Source organism: Quercus lobata, chromosome 4 (assembly GCF_001633185.2).
Source record: "Quercus lobata isolate SW786 chromosome 4, ValleyOak3.0 Primary Assembly, whole genome shotgun sequence".
Lineage (NCBI taxonomy): Eukaryota > Viridiplantae > Streptophyta > Magnoliopsida > Fagales > Fagaceae > Quercus > Quercus lobata.
In genome coordinates this window covers 46,237,515-46,258,401 of record NC_044907.1, presented here as the reverse complement: position 1 = coordinate 46,258,401, position 20,887 = coordinate 46,237,515, and the positions used below count along the sequence as shown (strand labels likewise).

General features: G+C 37.5%; 1 protein-coding gene across 1 annotated transcript; it reads left to right on the top strand.

Annotated features, from left to right (window-relative positions):
* Positions 1-371: 371 nt before the first annotated feature.
* LOC115985330 lies at positions 372-16,241 on the top strand. The gene is made up of 10 exons (XM_031108284.1): positions 372-416; positions 535-658; positions 742-850; positions 951-1,124; positions 1,209-1,313; positions 3,250-3,385; positions 5,652-5,711; positions 5,993-6,187; positions 6,305-6,479; positions 15,753-16,241. Exons 1-10 carry the CDS (start codon positions 372-374, stop codon positions 16,055-16,057), a joined length of 1,428 nt encoding a protein of 475 aa, XP_030964144.1. The 3' UTR covers positions 16,058-16,241.
* Positions 16,242-20,887: the final 4,646 nt, after the last annotated feature.

The window sequence follows — 20,887 nt, the reverse complement described above, 5'->3', positions numbered from 1 at the left end:
AGAGGATTTCATTTTCCTTTATGGAACTTAGGATTTTACTCCACAAAAAAAAAAAAAAAAAAAAAAAAAAAAGAGCCTTTTCTTTTCAATCTGGGTTCTCCAAATTTGATCTGATTCTTTACCCAAATCTGGGTTCATTTATAATTCTCTTTCATATGCACTTCCTTCCTTGTGGGTTCTGTTAATTCTTGTGAAATTCAGCTGGAGCTGGATTTTAGCCATTTTGAAGATCACCCTTTTGATTAATTGCCAAAAGAATGCTTGGTGCTGTTTCGCCAAGATATTGTTGGAATGGGGGGGTTGAGATTAATCTCGACACCTATTTCTTCACTCGGCAAACTATGACCATTCAGATGTGATTTTGGGCCAGCATGTTCTTGATGCTTGAAGGTCCTAGTGTGGAGATAAGCACGTGGGTTTGTTTTTCTTGAGATTTGAAGCATGACCATTCAGTTTTTAACTCATTTCTATAACGTGTCTTGATCACAACATGGTTCTGAGCTTCAAGTTTTTTGGCTTGGCTCTTGTGGTCAGTTTTATGAGATTGTGACATCAAGCTGTCCTCCACATCGGTATGGTGATTTGGAAAGAGATTCTCATCTTTTTGCTGTGCATTTTCCTGCACTTACTGCATCTGTTGTGAGGCTCACAGGGGCTGGTGATTGCTTGGTTGGTGGGATGCTTGCTTCTCTTTCTGCAACTGGATGTTGCACTTTGTTTTTGCTATGGTGGATTACTCAGTTTGCAGCTGGGTTTCATTGGTTTCTGTTGCCATTGATATTGGCATCTCTTCTAAGAATTTGATGCTAGATTTTAGACTTATGGGTTACTACCTCACTGCATTTGAAAGGTTCTATCAATCCATGTCTAGTACTCTAGGCACTCTACTCTGTTTTGGAGCTATGGTGCTCGTCTATTTTAGAGCCATGGTGTACATCATATTTTTGGAGCTGTGGGGCTCGCCTTTACGCAGCAAGTTCTGCATTGTTTCCGGATTCTGCAGCAAGTTCTGCATTGTTTCCGGATTCTGCAGCAAGTTCTGTGTTGCTTCCGGCTTTGTTTCCGGTTTTGTTGTTCTCCATTGATGTGTTGGTTTTTGCCGGCAATACTTTGTCAGGTCTATTGTTCTCCAGCCATCGTTGGTGTTTTTGCAGCCATCATTCTAGTTTTCATCACTGCCCTTTTTTGGCATTTTTGTCTGTGATCAGTGAGGCCTCTCACCATGACCTTCGTGTTGCACTTGATCATGGCATCTTGGAGCTCACATTGAGCCTTTTACTTCTGCTATGCAGAATTTCTTCTTCTTCATCAAGGTTCATATGTGTGTACACTCCATCTTGACTCTTGAGGGGGCCTATTAGAAATTATATTGTAGATTAGTCTTTGTATTTTGTACATTGTATTTTAGTCTACACATTTTCCATATTTTCCACATGTGATTTTTTTAATTAGTTAGGAATTGCTACCTATTAAAAAAAATTAGTTAGGAATTACCAAATTAGTTAGTTTGTTAGTGATATTTTCTTAGGCCACCGCTTGTATATATAAGAGTGCTTTGATGTAATTTACACACATTGATAATACAAGAAGTTATTTATTTTAGTCTCTATATTTTGACAAGTCCTAAGCCCAAGTTTTAACTACACCAAACTAAAGCATGTATTAATTATTATGGTTGACGATCAGGCATTCAAGGTTCTAATTGTGTCTAATTGCAAAATTTTTTTCTTTTTCTTTTTTGTGTAAAACTAAAAATTATGTCTTTTTTTTTTTTTTTTCTCTTTTTTCTTTTTTAATTTTTTGTTGTCTATTCTCTGTGTGTCTGTTTTTCTATTTAGAATTTAAAAATGGATGAGACTATGAAGCAATTCCAAGAGGGCTTAATTGAGCTTGAAACTGAAGCTGAGCATCTTCTTTTAGCTCGCCATTAGGTAATTTTCTCAATTTTTTTTTTAACACTCTGTTATGTTGCTAAGAAAGTGTGGGAAAATAGAAAGACAATTGACATTTGGAGCTTGAGGACAATTTCTACTCACTATTTTGAAACGAATCTGTAAATTTAGAACTCAAAATTGAAACATTAATGCTTAAGAACACAAAATTATAAATTTTTGCTGTTATTAGGGAACCAAGAAACAAAATTGCAAAGCTCAACTAAGTCCAATACAAGGCTTGGTTGAGTCAATAACACTATTTTTTATTTATTTGAGGAAAAAATTATAATTTCTTGTTGTTGTTGTTTGGTTGTTTTTTTCCCTCTTTGATTAAAATTATGTTTACCTAAAGAAAAGGGAAGGGAAAGGAAAGGAATTAGAGAAGAAAATAATTCAAAATTCTTCCTTGGAAGTAAACAAAAGTTTTCTCTTCAAAATAGGTGAGATTTGGAGAGAAAAATTGGTTGCAAGGTGGCCTATGACTTGTGGAGTTCTGTTTTCCGACCTTTTGGGATGAATAGGGTTTAGTAGAGAAGGTGATTGATTTATTGCTTGGTTGGAGAAAATGGGTGGTAAACATTCATCAGACATATGGAAAATGGTTCCTTTGAGTTTGATGTGGACCATATGGAGAGAACGCAATAGACATACATTCGAAGATGAGAAGCACACAGGAAATCAGTTGCTTGTGATTTTTTTTTTTTTAGTTCCTTATTTTGTTGGTCTCAAGGTGTGGGGTTTTACAAATAGGGATTCTATTGTTGCGTTTTTAGATACGCTGCCTTTTTGTAGATAATTTTTTCATTTCTTGTAATTCTTTAGGCTCTTCATGTTCATTTTACATGAAGTAGCCTCTTTTTAATTAATTATTATTACCTAATGTTAAAGACGAGAATAAAATAATGTAGAGAAGTGATAGCAAAACAGAGAGAAAAACACAAGGGATTACATGGTTTGGCCAACGGCCTACATCCACGGGATAAAGCCCTGGCAGCTACATCTTTACTGTATTCTCAAGTGTTGATTACAATGAACCCTATTAGGGTATATATAGGAGGTAGGGTTAGCCTTATATGGGCTTACAATATATTGGTCCTTTTGGCCATTTTACATTGACATAAACTCAATATCTCCACCACCTATAAAGAAAATTTATTTCTTCTATTTACTTTAAAGGAGGTAATATAGCTTTTTATTCTTTTCTTTCTTCTTCTGTGTGCATGTGTATGTGTGATGGATAAATCTTGCTTTCTTTGTGAGGACATGAAAGGTTACTGATTCCTTTGATGAAAATGTAGTTGGTTGAAAATGATAGAGTGAGGAATGGGAATAGGGAGGCGCTTACTGCATTGAGGAAGAGGGCTCGGACAACAAAAACTAGTGTTGCATCTCCTTTTGAGTCAATAATGAGAGATATTGGGGGTCCTGAATCCAGGCCCTTGGTGAAGGAGGTATGTACCACCGGTGGCAACCATGACTCTAATGAGCGGACATGGATGATGTTCCCCGGGACTGATCTCATTGGTAGGATTCCATTTCATGTTGCTCATACCATCTTGGAGACAGGTTTTTCTCAAACCTTTCTTATTTTATTGCAATTATGTGTTTAAGTTGCTTTTTAATACGATAATTATAAATACACACAAAAATCATCACATACCAAATGAGGTGATTTATTAAGGAGTTCCTAGGCTTACTAAGTTTTTGAGTATGTTGAGTTGTTGAAGAAATATAAAATTAACATACATCAGAATTGAAACTTTTGTTCTTTCTAGAATTTGTGCTCTTTTTTCATGAGGTTGATTTTATAATATATATATATATATATATATATGCATATGTGGATAAAATGTAAATATATTTTGTGTATGTTCATATGAAAATTGTTGTTTATCATTGTTGCTCTAATTAATTCACACATCAAGTGGCATATTTTCAGTCTTCAAGTTTTGTGTATCATCTCCATCCTGTTGCATGCAGGAAGGAGCAATTCAAATGTTATGCACTATTATAACTTATTTTCCATCTTCTGTGCTTTGTTATTATGACAGTGTAAGTTTCTTATCCTTTGTTGCGAGACCTCCAACTATCAATATCAATGTTTTACAGGCCAAATATTTGAATGTCGATATATATTTTCCATATATACATAAAATGAGATGCATAAATTGAACTATTGGCACCATGTTCTATTGTACTATATCATCTTTTGAATGAAATAAGAGCAGGGTTCATATCTGCATGTGGTGGTAGATCATCTGCTACTCCTTGGATGCGAAAGTAATCATGCATAAATCTCATACTGTAGGAGCTTTGAATAGATTATATACTAATTCTTTTTGTTTGAAAATATCGAAGAAAGGGGTCTGTGCACCAATATATTCCATAAAAGGGCCAAGCCATAATAAAGCTTTATGTGCACTTTATAATGAAATCAAATGTCAAATTGGAAAATATATGCTATGTATATAGTAAACCCCAGCTTTTCACGAAAGACAATCTAATTTTCAATGTTTTTATGAAGGAATTTCCATTTGATGCTTAGGTTCCATTCAAGTGATTACATAAGTTGTCATGAATTTTCTATTTTTGGGTTAATGCTATATGTAACTGTTAGAATTATGGTTAAATGGTTAAATTCACCATATCCTAATAGTTTAACCTTTTGAGAGAATCGGTATTTTATCATGGTATCAGAACAGGAGATCCTAAATTTAATTCTTGTCTCTACTCTACCTCCTATTTTAAATGCTAAAAATCCCACATGTTGGGCCCCACTTACTAAGGGGGAGTTTAGGCTCACAAGTGAGAGGGAGTGTTAGAATTATGGTTAAATGAACTTATTTTTTTGATAAGTAAGACAGATGTATATTCAAAAAACTACTTTTTGCAAAGTAGCACAAAGCGAAACAGAAATTACAAAAAAGAAAGAAAAGCAGAAATAGAAAGGAAAAACTAATTAAAAAGAAAAAGAGAGCTAAGGAACAAAGAAAGAGAATCACTAGATGTGAGTCCCCAAGCCCTAGACCAATCAAAAAGGGAACCAGTGAAAAGAGCAAGTAGCTGGTCCTTGGATCTATCTAAGTTCTCAAAGGTCCGCTGATTGTGTTCCCTCCAAATACACCACATCAAACAAAACGGAACTAAATTCCAAAAATAAATTCACCATTTTTTAGCAGCTTTAACTTTTGGAACAATTGGTAACTTTATCAGTAATGTATTTGTAGAATTACACTTTATATAAAGATATTCAGTATATTTTTTTAAAGATATGATTCAAAACATTGTTTTTCTCCTTTTTATAAGTAAGATATTTTATTAGAAGAAAGGAGAGCCTGAAATGGTGAACTTCCTTGAAGAATTACAAATGGACATCCATATGGTCCAAAAAATCAACTATAAAGATATGATTTGATACACATCATGAACACAAATCAAGATCAAGCTCAAGCACGATACAAAATTTGACCCTATGCCTTAGTGATTTCACATAAGTCCCACTTCATTATAAATATCCACCATGAGTCAAGTGCTCTGTCATAGTTTAGCTCTTTGTGGTTGCTGTTACTGATGTCTTATTTCTTCTCTGTTAGACTTAGTGTTATGGAATCTAAAAAACAATAGCTATAGCAGGAGCACCTCATATTAGGAGCATCTACTACAAAATATTAGATGGTTGTAAACTCAATAATGATGGATGCTAATTACTCTTTGCAGGCTGAAGTTGCTATTGCTTCAAAACCTTTTTCAGGAAAATGTGGTGTTGATATGCTGAAGGTAACATTGTTTTTTTTGCTTAGTATGAGCTGTTTCTGGCATATGACTAAGATGTATGTGAACTTGTTCTGAGGTATTTCTGTTTGGTCTTCAAAATTCAGAAGCTTGCTCATTGCCTAGCATTACTGCCAAAATCAAGAGGAGACAGAAAAATTTATTATTATTAAATGCGCACCTGAATGATGCCTTCCAAGGTCTAGAAGAAGGTAGGTTTGAATTCAATCTTGGTTATTCTGGAACTGGTTTTGGGACTTGAAAGTGACGTCTTACACATCTTGCAGAAGGTAAAATGTAAGGAAGCTGTTAGATTATTGGTTGCACCAGGAAAAGATCTCCCGCCACCCTTGGGAGCTCAGATATTGTCAGGAGAAGCCTCAGACAATTCAACAAGGAGGTCTGAGCAATCACTGATGTCCAGTGTCTCTATGCTGATGCTCTGCTGTTGTACAATGCTTACAAGTTCATACCCTGTGCAGGTAGAGTTAACTCTTTAAGAAACTTTACTGAAAAACAGGAATGTAGATCTACTTACCATACTTAAAATGTTTATGGATGTGAAAATTTTAAGATATGTCCTATGTTCTGGTTAGTAGGTAAATGTTCCTGTTCGATCATTATTAGTCCTTGTTGAGAGAGTATTGATGGTGGATGGATCGGTGCCACACGCTTTATCAGCCTTCATGACTTCCATGCAGCAAGAGCTCATATGTTCAGAACTTCCAGTTCTGCACTTACATAGTTTGGAACTCCTCATTGCAATCATAAAGGGTACGTGCAGGTAAGTCACAGTTTTTTTCCTATATAGTATGTATATATGTATTGATTATTAATTTGTAAACTAGTTGTTAACACATGCAATGCATGGGAACGTTCGAATATGTGTGTGTATGTGAAGCATATTTAATTAATAAGTTTTAATAATAAAAAGTCAAATTGGAGAATGTGTAGAAAAACCTTAACTAATTCAATTAGAATTCTTTTAGGGAAGATCAAACATGGTTTAATCCCCCTCCTCCCCTGGGTCTCTACACAGTTCCATCATTGTATTTAAATAAGGCTCCAACAATAGTTTGAGAAGTGCATTTGAATAAAATTTCTGACTAGAGATGTTTCCTTACAGCTTGTTGGTAATTCCAAACACCCTTAGGGACTTGTCAAAAACATTCCAAGCACCCTTTGTTGGTGAAGCCTTGGGTTTTTGGTCTGTTTTTTTCTTTCTGTTACTTATTTTTGAACCCTGTTCTGCATCACTTCTTAATATGATTGTTGCTTGAAAAGTTTCTAATGATACTTTGGAAAGATTCTGCCAGCTTTAAAACAATCCTAACCTATATAAACCAGGGAAGGTTTTAGAGGCTTTTGAATTCTTGTTCTGTCACCTTCAATGTATCTTCCCAGTTGTTTTTCTTACCTTTACTTTTTCTCAATGTCTTTTTTTTTTTTTTTTTGATAGGTAATCAGAAAATTATTAATAATGAGAAAATAAGGAAAAGTACAAGTTGTTCATGACGATGAACAAGAAGAAATAAAAGAACAAACAGCACAGCAAAACAAGAAATCAGGAAACTAAGCTAAGGGAAGGCATAAACTCAAAGAGAGAAGAACAATCAGTAACACCCCAACAACGAGACCACTCCAAAAGACTACGTTGGCATAAAACCTTTAACTCATCCAACGTCTTCTCATTATCCTACGTCTTCTCATTATCCTCAAAGGAACGACAATTTCGTTCCAACCACACAATCCACATTAAGCACCCTGGAACCAAATTCCAAATGTTCGAATTATGTTTCCCAAGCCACTGATCCTGGCATAACCCAATGAATACCAAAGGCTTGAAGCTTAAAAGTCCGAAGGGAATGAGTAACAGGACAATGAAGAAGAAGATGGTCTACCAACTCCCCACCACAACAACACATACAACACCAAGTAGCCAACGAAGAGTATCACTCCGGCTGTCAAACTTAACATCACCTTTTAACCGCCAACAAAGAGTATCACTCCTATCACCCCAAGGAATACGAGTTTGGATAAGCTGGAATAGGGAATAAGATGCAGCTAGCTCCCAATCTTCAAAAGCTCTATAAAACCTTAAATCCCATACTCTAACAGTACCTCCTTCTGGAATCCACAAAACCTTAGAGATACAAGCATCCTTGACCGCTGAGCACACATAGAGCTCAGGATAGAGATCTTTTAGATTATTATCACCAATCCACCTAATGCCAAAAGCGGATACGAGTGCCTTCACCCACTACGAAAGACAAATGCTTAGAGAAGCTCTCCCACCCTCTAGTAATGCTTCTCCATAGGCCACACCCATGAGTCCTCCTGCACACTTTAGTACACCACCCCCCTTGACCCTCACCATATTTTGTGGAGATAACTCGCCACCAAAGATGGGTATCTTCATGACCATATCTCCACAATCATTTCCCTTATAAAGCTTGATTAAATGACACCACACTTCTTATCCCCAAACCACCCATTTCGACAGGTAAACACACCTTTTCCCACGCCACCAAAGGATATTTGAAACTCCCCTCAGAAGACCCCCAAAGAAAGTTCCTCTGAATACTTTCCAATCTAGCAACTACAAATTTAGGAATAGTAAAAAAAGATAAAAAGTACGTTGGGAGGCTTGAGAGTGTACTCTTAAGCAACATGAGCCTACCACTCTTAGATAAATAGAGACACTTTCACCCAGATAGCTTCTTCTCCATTTTCTCCAAAATAGAATTCCAAATCAAAGCTGTCTTAAAAGAAGTCCCCAACGGCATCCCCAAATATTTCATAGGCAAACTGCACACTCTACATTGAAGAATATTAGCTAGTGCATCTAGATTATTCACCTCCCCAGCAAGGACAATCTCACTTTTCCCAACATTGAACTTCAAACCCGAAAAAGCCTAAAAACAAGACAACACCAACCTTATGGACAGTAGCTGTTCCCTAGAGGCATCACAAAATAAGATAGTGTCATCAGCAAATAACAGATGGGAGATACGCACACCAACAGAGTTCACAGAGCCCACCTGAAAACCCCGAATAAGATTACACTCCTCTGACTTCTTCAATAGTCTACTCAAAACCTCCATTATCAAAAGAAACAGAAGCGGGGATAATGGATCCCCTTGTCTCAATCCACGAGAACTTCCAAAAAAACCTTTAGGGGAACCATTTACCAAGACTGAAAAACAGACAGAAGTAACACAAGCCTTAATCCACCCCCTCCATTTCAACCCAAAACCCATCCGGCCCAACAAATAAAACAAGGCCTCCCAGTTCACATGGTCATATGCTTTTTCAATGTCAAACTTGCAAACCACACCCGGTAATCTGCTTTTCAACCTGCTATCCAGACATTCATTTGCAATAAGCACTGAATCCAGAATCTGCCTTCTGCCAATAAATGAATTTTGAGACTTAGAGATAAGATTATCCAAAACCGCCCTCAACCTATTAGCTAACACCTTGGATAGCAACTTGTATACGCTACCCACCAAACTGATGGGGCGAAAGTCCTTAATGTTAACAGCATTACACTTCTTGGGAATTAGAGTGAGAAACGAAGCATTCATAGACCGTTCAAACACAAAGTGCCGATGAAAGTAATCAAAGAAATCCATGACATCCTTTTCCACAACACTCCAACATTTGTGGAAAAAAGCCATGGTGAAACCATCAGGACCAGGGCCTTTATCACCCTCCATCTCCCTCCATCTCCCTTAATACCTGGATGACTTCCTCCTTCGAGAACTCCTCCAAGGACAACCTCTCTTCCTCTTCAATGCATACGAAATCTAACCCATCCATAGAAGGACGCCAAACCTCAGTTTCCTCATAAAACCCCTAGTAAAAGAGAACTAACTGAGAGCGCACATCAGCCTCATCCTCATAAAGAACACCATCCACCTTTATCCTCTTAATTAGATTAGCATTTCTATGAGAATTTGCTAATCTATGAAAGAAACAAGTATTATTATCTCCCTCCTTCACAAACAAAGCACGAGACTTTTGTCTCCAGGAAATTTCCTCAAGAGAAGCCAAATGTTATAGGCTGAACAAGGGAGTTTCACATCCTTCCACAAAAAACCCACAAGGGGAACATGACTCTTGCTCCCCCTCACCCCCCCTCCCCCACCCCACCCCACCCTCTCCCTCTCCCTCTCCCTCTCCTCTCCCTCAACCATCACCTTCTTTCTTTCCTTTTTTGCCACCCTCACATTTTCCCTCTCCCTCCCTCATATGCTTTCCTCCACAGTTTGGGCTATTCCCATATCCTTATCTCCTCCACCACTGCCTTTGCCCTCCCCTCCCCCACCACCTCAGGGGTCTAACCAAGCTCTGCCTAAACAGCCGTCACTTGTACCTGCACCATTAACCATACCAAGTTCTCCCTCCATCGAAACCTCTCTAAACATCCCTCCTAAACCTCAATCCTTTGTCCTTGGGGGCAGCAAGGGGTCTTTTCATATTGATGCAAAACTTTTTTCTTTTTCTTTTGATGGGGGGCGGTCTGATTCGTATGCTATACATGAGACACGTTGGAATGTTAAGAGCTCTATTTGGGTTGGAACTTGGACGTAGGGGCATAGAGTGGATACTCACTTGTCTTGAAGATATAAGAAATTGGGTGCCTGGCCATGTTTTACTTTGTAAGAGATTCAGGGAAAATGGGAAGTTGTTAGAGTTTTGTGGGAGATCTAACAAAGTTGGTCTGTTTGTTATTATTGCAATATATTTTGGATGGGTCTAGGAGAGGTTGTATTATGATACCAGCAAGCTCTAATAGAGCTGGTTGGTCTTTGTTTCAGAAAGAGCTTAGGAATTTTTGCTCTGGTGCTAAACCGGTATCTCTGGCCAAAGTTTCTGTTATTAATGGTGGTGGAGGTGGTTAGCTTGTTGGTGGTGGCCGGAGTGAGAAGAGTATGTCTGTTTATGGTAATCTGCAAAAAATCAGGAATTTTGAAAAAAAGGGAACTAAATGGGGGCAGAACGTGATCCATGGAGATTTTTTAGAAAATGGTTCAGCTAGAAATGGCAATGTTTCAACTTTATATGGCAGAACCACGTGGGCATTTAAGTTTAAGTTGACTCCTGCTTTGTTGGCTTTGAGGGTGTGCAAGCCTGGGGGAGGGAGACGTGTTGTGAGTTATCTGGGTGCTAAGGAGATCAGCTGGACCAAGAATTTTAGTGGTGGGCTAGAAGTCTCAAAACAAACAGGTGGGCTTGTTGAAGCCCAACCTGTGGTGCAAGTGCCTTCACTTAAGAAGGGCAACTTAAGAAGGGCAGTTTGGTCAAGCCCAGTTTTTTACAAGTGAAGTCAAATGCTCAGTCAACGTGGTATATAGGCGAGAGCTCGAGAGGTATTTTGTGTGGAGAATTCGAGTCGCCAAAGAGCGCAGCGGTGCCGGATCTGGTACTCAGTGCCTCTACCCTCAACGTCGACCTAGTCCATGGTGCCTTGGTGACTTCACTGTCTGCCATTTTGGAGGGAGCCAATCCCGATGTAGAGATAAGTGCGACGGTGGCTTCAGTTTATGAGCTAGAGCTTGATGGGTGCACGTCGATGGAGGATTCCAGTGCATCGGGAGCTAATATGGTGGATTCCAACGCCAGCAAGGTGGGTTCTACTCCGGCGATTACTGCGATGGTGTCTCCGACACTGCAAAATGGATCACAGGCACATCATCGGCATTAGTGGGTGAAACAGAATCGTTTTTCCCCTTTGTCTGAGCTGGGTAACGAGATGGGTACTGAGTTTGGGTAAGGGGAAGATCGAGTTGAGGCTCTTAGTGACTACCACAAAGTGGTGGCACAGCCGAGTTCAGTGACTTCTATTGGTTTTAGTCATAATGATTCTGGGCTTCTTTTCCTGCCATGGGGCAACAGTGGAGCCGATAACTATGGTGGTGGTAGTGGGGTGAAAGATAATTGTCTTTTGGAGTGTAATCCTTTGACTCGGTGGGATCCCAATACTCTTGGTGAGGTGGTGTTGGTTCAAGATGATGCAGGAGGGGCTCAGGTGGCAGAAACTGAACCAATTTCAAGTTGGGTGTCCCAGCTGATGAAAGATTTTTGTAATATGGTGGGTTTTCCTATTGTGAAACATGAAGTTCAATGTTTGACTTTGTTTCGCCTTCTTGAACAGGAATGTCTCAAGGTGATCGATGTTGGGGTGCCTAAGCAACCTCCAAACTCAGGTCACGAGGTCTTAGGGAGCTTAAGGGGCTCATTTCTAATGTTAATTAAGATGGTGTCTCTTCTAGGAGTAGGAGCAGAGCTCCTTCAAATGCTATAGGGGTTGTTGATAGTTTTTAATGAATTTACGCCTACTTTCTTGGAACGTAAGGGGGCTTAACAATCCCCGAAAGAGACAGGTTTGTAAGAATCTTTTAAAAGAGTGGAAATGTGATATTGTTTATTTTCAAGAAACGAAAGTAGCTTCTATCGACTCTGCTTTTGTTCGAAGTTTATGGGGAAGTCCTTTCATTAATTGAGTTGCTTTGGATGCTATCTAGACTTCGGGAGGGATCTTGCTGGTTTGGGACAAGAGGGTTTTTGAAAAGATGGATGTTATTGTTGGACAGTTTTCTGTCAGTGTCTTATTGAGAGGGGTGGTGGATGACTTTGTTTGGGCCTATATAGGTGTATATGGCCCCAATGATGACGGTCAGCAGTCTTCTTTGTGGGAGGAGTTATTACGAGTGTGAGCTAGGTGGCCCATGGCATGGTGTTTAGTAGGGAATTTTAATATTATCAGGTACCCAAGTGAAAGACTTGGCTGTGAGTCGTTCAACCCTGCTATGTTTGCCTTCTCGGACTTTATAGAGAGTAATTCTTTAGTTGATTTACCATTAGAGGGGGCTTCCTTTACTTGGTTTAGAGATTTTGGTATCCCCTCTTATGTCAAGAATTGATAGGGGCTTTGGTTTATCTAGATTGGGAGGAACATTTTGAGAATATATCCCAATGGATGCTTCCTCGTGCTATTTCAGATCACTATCCACTTTTGTTGGAAGCTGGTGTTGTTCGACGAGGCCGAAGTGCCTTTAAATTTGAAAACATGTGGCTGCAAGCTGAGGGTTTTGTTGATAGAGTGCAGCAATGGTGGGTTGGTTACAGTTTTACGGGCTCTCCAAGTTATATTTTGGCACAAAAGTTGAAGACTTTGAAAGCTGATTTAAAAAAGTGGAACAGGGAGGTGTTTGGTTGTTGAAACTCACTTTCTGCCCATGTCATTATATTCATTTGCAGTCAACTATTACCATATGCTGCTTCTATTGTGCGTCTGATTACAGCATATTTCAAGTGATGTGCATTGCCGGAATTAAGGATAAAGGTCTACTCAATCACAAGGATATTGCTGATATCCATGGGTGTTGGTATGTAGTAATTCCTTAAAGAATCTTTGTATCACATTTTTGTTTATTATGCTGCAAAGTTGCCAAGTGCTAATATTCATGTACAGAGCATCAGTGCTTTGTTGTTGCCAAAGAAGTGCTAGTACTTGAAACTTAATATCCAACTAGTTCTATAGATTAGAAATTCTGTGTAGCTAAAATTAAATCCTTTGACTTTTATTTGTCCAAGTAAATGAAAAATCCTAACAAATCCCTTAACTTCATTTTCAAGGAGTGTGTTGTTGTTGTAAAACCGCATTAGGACAAGACAGTATATTTTCTGAAAAGCTTATAAATACATATGTAAATTCTTAATTTCAATTGGCAAAGTTGTTCCAAACTTTAAAACTGGTCAGATAGTTAATATTATAATATTCTTCTTGAGTGTTATGGGATATAGATGATTTGACATACCAGGTGGCCTCTGAACTTCTTTTTTTTTCTTTTTTTCTTTTTTTTTGCTTTTACAACTGCATTTTATAATTTATACACCCTTGCAAAATAGCCCTATATAATTCTTGGAGAAAAATAAATTAGCCCATGATGGCCCTACGAGTGAACCTTAAGTCTCCCAAAAAAACTAATAAACACAGCCATGAAACAAGACACAGCCAATCCTCAGGTAAACTAGAAGCAAAGTAGACTCAACAAATGGCATACCTGCCTTTGTCTACAAAAGTTTAGAGGCCGCTGGACTATCAAGCTGAATACCCATGCTTCCCTAAAACTTGTAATGAAACCTTCAAACTGTTAAAAACCAGAAACTTTGTTTATTTTCTTAGTAGGTATTTGGTAGATAGCAGCTAAGCAACACCAGCAAGCCTGAAATTATTCTACTTTTAAAGCACTAATTATTCTTCTTATCCGGCACTATTGACTTGTTTTGTTGTAGATTTGAGGAAAGCTAAATAACTATAAGGATTTAGCTTTACTTTGACATTTCGCTGTTGAATTTGTCAATATGTTTGTAAGGGTGGAATTAGTAGCTCAAAGATGCAAGGAATAACTTTTTTATTTTTTTTTTATTTTTTTGTTTTCCTCATTGACCTGGCCACTTTTATGATATGGCTGTGTTGGTTATTAAATTTGGAGGGGGTCTTTGATGAGGTAACTAGCTAATTTCTCTGTTTGTCAGCAGTTATTTTGTCATGGTGTTAAGGGTGGGATTTTTGTTTGGGTCTTTATGTGCTGTTGTGCGTATTGTTTACTGTTGCTTTGGACAATTGTTAACTTAGTATAGTTGTGGCTTTTAGGTTCAGTCTTTCTACATCGTGGCTTTATTGTTGTTTTTGTTTACCGTAGATGATCGCTTTTATCATACAAGTGCAACAACAACAAAACCTTAGTTCCAAATTTTTTTGAGTTAGCTATGAATCTTCAATAGATTAGTTAGGGTCAGTCATATGTACTCTTTTTCTCCATTTTATTCTATCAGAAATTATAGTAATTATATTCTCTATTACTTCCTTTTCTTTTTTTCTTTTTTTTGGTAAGGAAGAATGCAATTTTATTAAAATCAAATATACTTTATGTTCATGATGATGAACACTAAGTGTCAAAAAAGTATAGAAGTCTCAGAAGGAAAATCTAAGAGAAACTAGAAACTTTAAAATAGAAACACATTTTGTGAAACCTAAAATCCGGGACCAATCGAACAAAGTTTTAATTGATCCAAGGAGCTCTCCATATCTTAAAAAGTAAGTCTATTCTGCTAATTCCAAACAACCAAGCCACATCAAACAAGCCGGCATCATGTTCCAAATATCTGAGCCATGTTTGCGAAACCAACATGTTCTTTTTAACTACTTCTACTAACGTTATTTTTGGTCTTCCTCTGCCTTTTTCTACTCCCTCAACTTGAATCAACTTCCTCTTTCTTACCAATGCATTAATCATTTGAATATATTTCCTACAAACATGTCAAAACATGGAAATATAGTCACAATAAATATTTTGAGAATAAACTTTATAGTTAAACATGAAGAGTTATTATACAATTCACACAATCTGCAGTATCATAATCTCCCCCACTTAAATCCTTGATTTCTATATTTGGACTTGGGTTTTGTTGCAGTGCCCTAAAGCCACATGACATTATTAGTTTCACTTTAATACCATTTGTCATTATCATAGAAAAGCACTAGCTACATCTCCTTTATACCATAAAAGGACCAGTCACAATTAGTTTTTCTCATAATTGTTTATATATCCAGATAAACGAATTAAAAACCCAATGTGGGATTCAACACACGCCCATACAATGCAATGTAATAAAATCCACACAATCTGGGGTATCATAGCTAGAGTATGTAACTTTAGTAAATACAATTTTTATTGAGTTAATAAACATAGAAGAATAACTTAAGTACACTGGCTGTATGCCTATCCTCGTTTACTTCTTATCTTAAAATTAATTTCTTGTACGCTTTTATCTGTGCATTGCATATGTGCAGCATGGATTTTCTAGTATTTTCTTATGTTGATGTTCGAGCTTTAAACCCTGGCTATTTAATTCAGCTAGCTCTTGTTTGATCACAGAGCTTTCTTAGCAATTCTCCATGTCTACAATCGTTGTTGCAGTTTTCATGGTTTCACATTTTGTGGTTTTACTAATTCATCATCATATCATGATCAGGGATGGCTGTATGTCTTGCACAGGAAGTTGTCAACAATGCATTTGTTGATTTGAATCTCATTACTAATAAGAGTGTTGGAGCATCTGCTAGTACTAACCTGAAGGCCTCTTCTGAAGCATTGCTGCAGCCATGCCATAGAAAAAGGAAACATGGTACTTCAACTGGATATCCTGAGGAACAGCATGACCATAGTGGTTTTCCAGTTGCAGCCCCTAAGATCCATGCAATATCTCCAATTGCTGTGAAGATAGCACTTGAGGCATTAGAAGCACTTCTCACCATGGTATTTGTTTTGTGTGCATGAAGAATGTCTTATCAGGGTAAATAAATAAATTAGAATTAAGTTATCCTCAGACATCCTAACAATCAATAGTTACAGCTGGCAGGTTTTTCCATTTAATCATTTTATGTTATTGTTCTTGCATTTGTCGTCACCCTACTGAAGCCGTATCAAGTAGGCTGCTAGTGGAAAAGTTTCAATTGTCCTATTTGGATTTTTTTTTTTTTAAGATTTCCAAAATTTCCTTGCTGATGTCACTATTTATTTTTCTGAAGCTGGTGGTTTGTAAATCTTTTAGGATTTAGAAAACTACATGGAGATCTCAACCACCATATTATGTAGGCATTCCCTCATTGGCTTTCAAACATGTATTTATGCATATTCTGGTAGATGTAAATGTAAGTACCTATGCTAATTCATGTCAATTCCTGGATATAGGGCTGACTTACACTGTAGAAAGAATGATTATTATTATTATTATTTTTTAATAATATTTAGAGGTAGAATCTTTACTTACACCTCCAGAAGTTCATTTTATCCAGTGCCTGAGGCTGATCATTGAAAATGCTGTCCTATTAACTTATTTACAAGAGACGGAGAGAATGACCCATCAACTGATGACTCCCTAGATATCTTGTTAAATAGTAAAATTATTATGGTGTCTTGGTTCTTGTAGCTTGCTTTAACGCTTTAGCAGGTGAAAATGCTTTTGGAAAATGTCAAATAAGTCTTCAAGACTGATGGTTCATGGTTCTCTGAGCACATGAATTCTGTTGAGTCCTGCATGTACATTTGCCATGTGTTGTACTATTAACCATATTGACTCACATGGGTCTCTTCTATAAAGTTCCAGTCCAAGACATTCCTCTTGCCCAAATGGGTTGTTCTATTTCATATTTTAAATTTGATCGAGGTTCTAGTAACTGGGAAAGCTTCAATCAGTACATCAGTCTGCACTTTGACATTAAACCTTTTAGCAATTACATTGAAGCTAATTGTAATCCTGCTAATAATCTCTGGCAACTAGAAATTTAAACTTATATTTCTTATCAAAAATATTTTTTTTCCTACCTAAAGTTCACACAAAGCTTGTTTTGCGTCTCTGAACTATTGAAAATGTACACTAAAGTAGCTTTTTTCAATAGTTTAGGGATAGAAAAAGATCATTTTAATGTTTTAAGGACAGAAAGTGTAATGTTTTTTAGGGACATCAAAAAGGAAATAAGACATTTAAATTGGGACAGGAGTATTACTTATGAAAGAAAAAAGTACTAATATTAGCAGTCATTGCCATTATTGCATTGCTAGTATGCCTCCAATTTTTTTAGCCGGATTGCATAGTGCACCTGGTCTAAATTATTTCCCTCTATAATATAAGAAATTTGCATTCTAGTGAGGTCTTCTTTCCTCAGTTCGTGTCCGCCCCCCATATTTAAGCCAGGGTCTTGAACTTTTTCGTAGAGGTAAGTCTCTTCAGCAATAGGCATTGTCCTTTTCCTCATCATTGATATCATCACGTTAATAATAATAGCAGCGGTATGTATTGACATTTGCAGACAAATGTGTGAGTTGATAATACCTGCAATGTTTTGAATTGACAATCAGAGAACATGTTTACATGACAATTAGATCAACCATGCTTTCCTCAACAAGGATATTTGATAATTGTGAATAATAGTAAAGATGACTGAGCGAATGCCATTTTAAAAACAAGGTGGAGGAGCTTGTGTGTTCAAAACTTGCCAGGTGCATACATTATTTCCCAATCAAAAAAGGAAAAAAAGGGAGAACATAAAGATGACTGTATTGAAGTAGTGGGAAAGACATTTTATAAATTAGTGCATTAAAGGAAAAGCCTAGATGTCTGCATAGATAATTTAAAAAAAGAGGATTTATATAAATGCTTAGTCTTGTGCTATGGAGACATTTGCAGGGGGAGCAAAGTGGGTTCTTAATTTCTCATAGGGGGGCTTATGCCTGCCTTCCAGCAAAATGCAGAAAACTTGTCACAACAATTAAAGAGCGTGATAGATAAAAGCCAGGGAAAAGTACTTAATGTATATTTACATATGGGCACTCATGTTTTTAAAAATAACAACAATAAAGTTAAAGTCTTAGTCCAAAATTTCGTAATTCATTGAGCTAATTATGTCTTCCAGGTTCCCTTCCTTTATCTTCTTCTAGGCATAATAAGTGACCAAATTTATCAAACCTTAAATTCTTCACCCTCCTAAGAAAATTGTATATCCTATAGGCTGTAACAGGAATTCTCATGGTGAGTCTACTGTAAATTTACAATTGTCCTGATCAAAGTAAAATTTTCTGCTAAAAAATCTGTTTAGTTTTAGAGATGTGACAGGATTCAGAGCTTATCTATCTCAGAAATGGTATGTCAATATTAAGCCGGACACAGCCTCCTATGAAATTGTCTCTGGTATTTATAAAATAACGCAGTGAAAGATTTTGGAAGTATATAAATTTACTACTGGATCTATATGGAGCAGAGTGGTAAAAGGAGATGCAGAATCAGGCCTGAACTCTCTCTCATACACAAAAAGAAAAAAAAGAAGAAAAAAACTTAATCCTTATCAAACTTTAATTCCTCTTAATGGCTAGGGATAAAGCATAATTTGACAAGGCACTTTTATTACGAGTAAAATAGCTTTAGCTTAGTGATGAAGTGTGCATTTGAAGTAATGTGGGCTGCTTTGGTCCTTTCAATGCGCTATGTGTGCATTTACAAGTGGCATACAGGGGATAAGGGACAATATTTCAGACTCGGATCATGATGACCTGTATGAAAGCTGGCTGGAGAATGGCAAAGAAACTGCAGATATAATGTATACTGAAGGGCCTATGTTTGTAATGTGGAGGGTTTGTCTATGTGACATAAATTCAGGAATTTCAAATTTAATCCTCCACAGTCCATACTAATCAATTTATGAGATTTTCAAAGAAGAAATATACTCCAAAAAATTTAGATTTCCTCTTCCTCATTTTTTTTTTAATAAAATAAATAAATTATTTTCTAACATTTTTTTCAAGAAAAAAAAAAAAAAATTGGCTAAGGCCCACTTAATAAATGTTTGGCCCAAAATGTCACTGAGCAGTGAGGAGGCAGAAATTGCAATAAAAGAAAAACAAATCCAAATAATTCAAAAAGACAAAAAGGGAAAAAAAAAAAAATGTGGGCTTCATCCACGCTAAGGCTCCCGAACATAAGACCCACACCTATCTCGTCCAATCAAAACCCATCCGAACCTGACACCAAACCAGTACCACAGGCTCGGAAACTGAAGGGAAGCGCTCGGCTGAACCGGTTGTCGAGGGCTCGCACGATTCGGTCCGGGCTGGAGCCAGTTGCTACTAATGTAAATGTGAGGATGAGATTATGGTTGAGACTGACCAATCTCATGAATCCGTAGCACAAGTTCAGGAACCCGTTTCTTCCAGAGGCGCCACAGTTCCTGAGTCAATTGGTCAAGGATGCACGGACGCGGCTCCCAGGCCAGCGCACCCGCGTCCGACGCGGCGACGCGGGAGGGACGCCGCAGACCGCGCGTCCGTCCCGCGTCGTGCCGCGTCGCGCCACGTGGCGGATCCCGACTCGGGCCGACGCGGGCTGACGCGGCCAAAATCGGCGCCGACGCGGCCGAAATCGGGCCGAATCGGTCCGTATCGGCCGTATCGGCCATATCGGCCGGAGACCGATACGGCCGATACGGCCGAAACAGGCCGAAATCGGCCGTGAAAATCGCCGGAGAGGCCGAAATTCTGGCCTCAGATGCGTTTCTTGCCTTATTCTTTCTTTGTTTTGTGAATCAAGTATATTAATGTGTTTTTTAAGAATATTTTAATAGTAAAAATATATAGAAAATATAAATAAAAATATTTTTAATAATTTTTTAATCGCCGAGTCCCGCCGCACCCGCACCCTACTTTTTCAAAAATTGCCGAGTCCCGCATCCGCACCCGCACCCGCACCCGAGTCCCGAAACACACCCGTGCTTCATAGCAATTGGTGCTTCTTTGGGCACAGAGAGTGCATCAGATCATGCAGGTAATGTATTTTCATCAGGCCAGGATGTCTTGGTAGCTAAAGGCGATGGATTTGTGAATACTAATGCTGCAATAGCAATTTCTGAGAAAATTACGGGAGTGGGTAAGATTTTGATGGTCCTGAAATTCTTTGGGAGAATTCAGAGACTGACGATGAATAAGCTGGGGCTTTTGTTGATTTATTTTTGGAATATGAAAAGGGATGAGTAAAAGATTAGTGTATTTGTATTCAGCAGAAGTTACAAGAACCTAGATTGTAGCTAATTAGCCTCAGCTCAAATGTCATTCCCTTCTCTTGTAAGACTAAAGTGAAAGGGGACTTTGTGGGTTTAAAGACTCACTGAGTATGCCAATAGTTTATCCCAAAAAAAAAAAAAAAAAAATCCTAAATTGTCATTTTATGTAATTCATTAGTCTATATAATTCAGGTTAGAAAAAAACACATTTTTAACATTTATATAATTTAATTACTTTACAACCAAAAGCAAGTTCTATGTAATTTATTCTAGATTTTTAAGAATTATTTATTTATTTTTTATTTGTGGTCTATCTAATATCTAATATCTAATAAATTCCTCACTCAAAGGTAGCACTTGGCACATTGTATGTCCTGAATCATTTGTATTAGCAAGAAAGCTCGTTTTCTATTATTTTTGCCATTCAATTCATACTTAATGATATCTGCCATAAATGGATAATTATTAAATCTACGTCCCTACATTACATTCAAAGATTAAGTTACCGAGTGTGAAGGTGTTAAACACCTATTTTTCCTGGTCCTAACATAATACATTC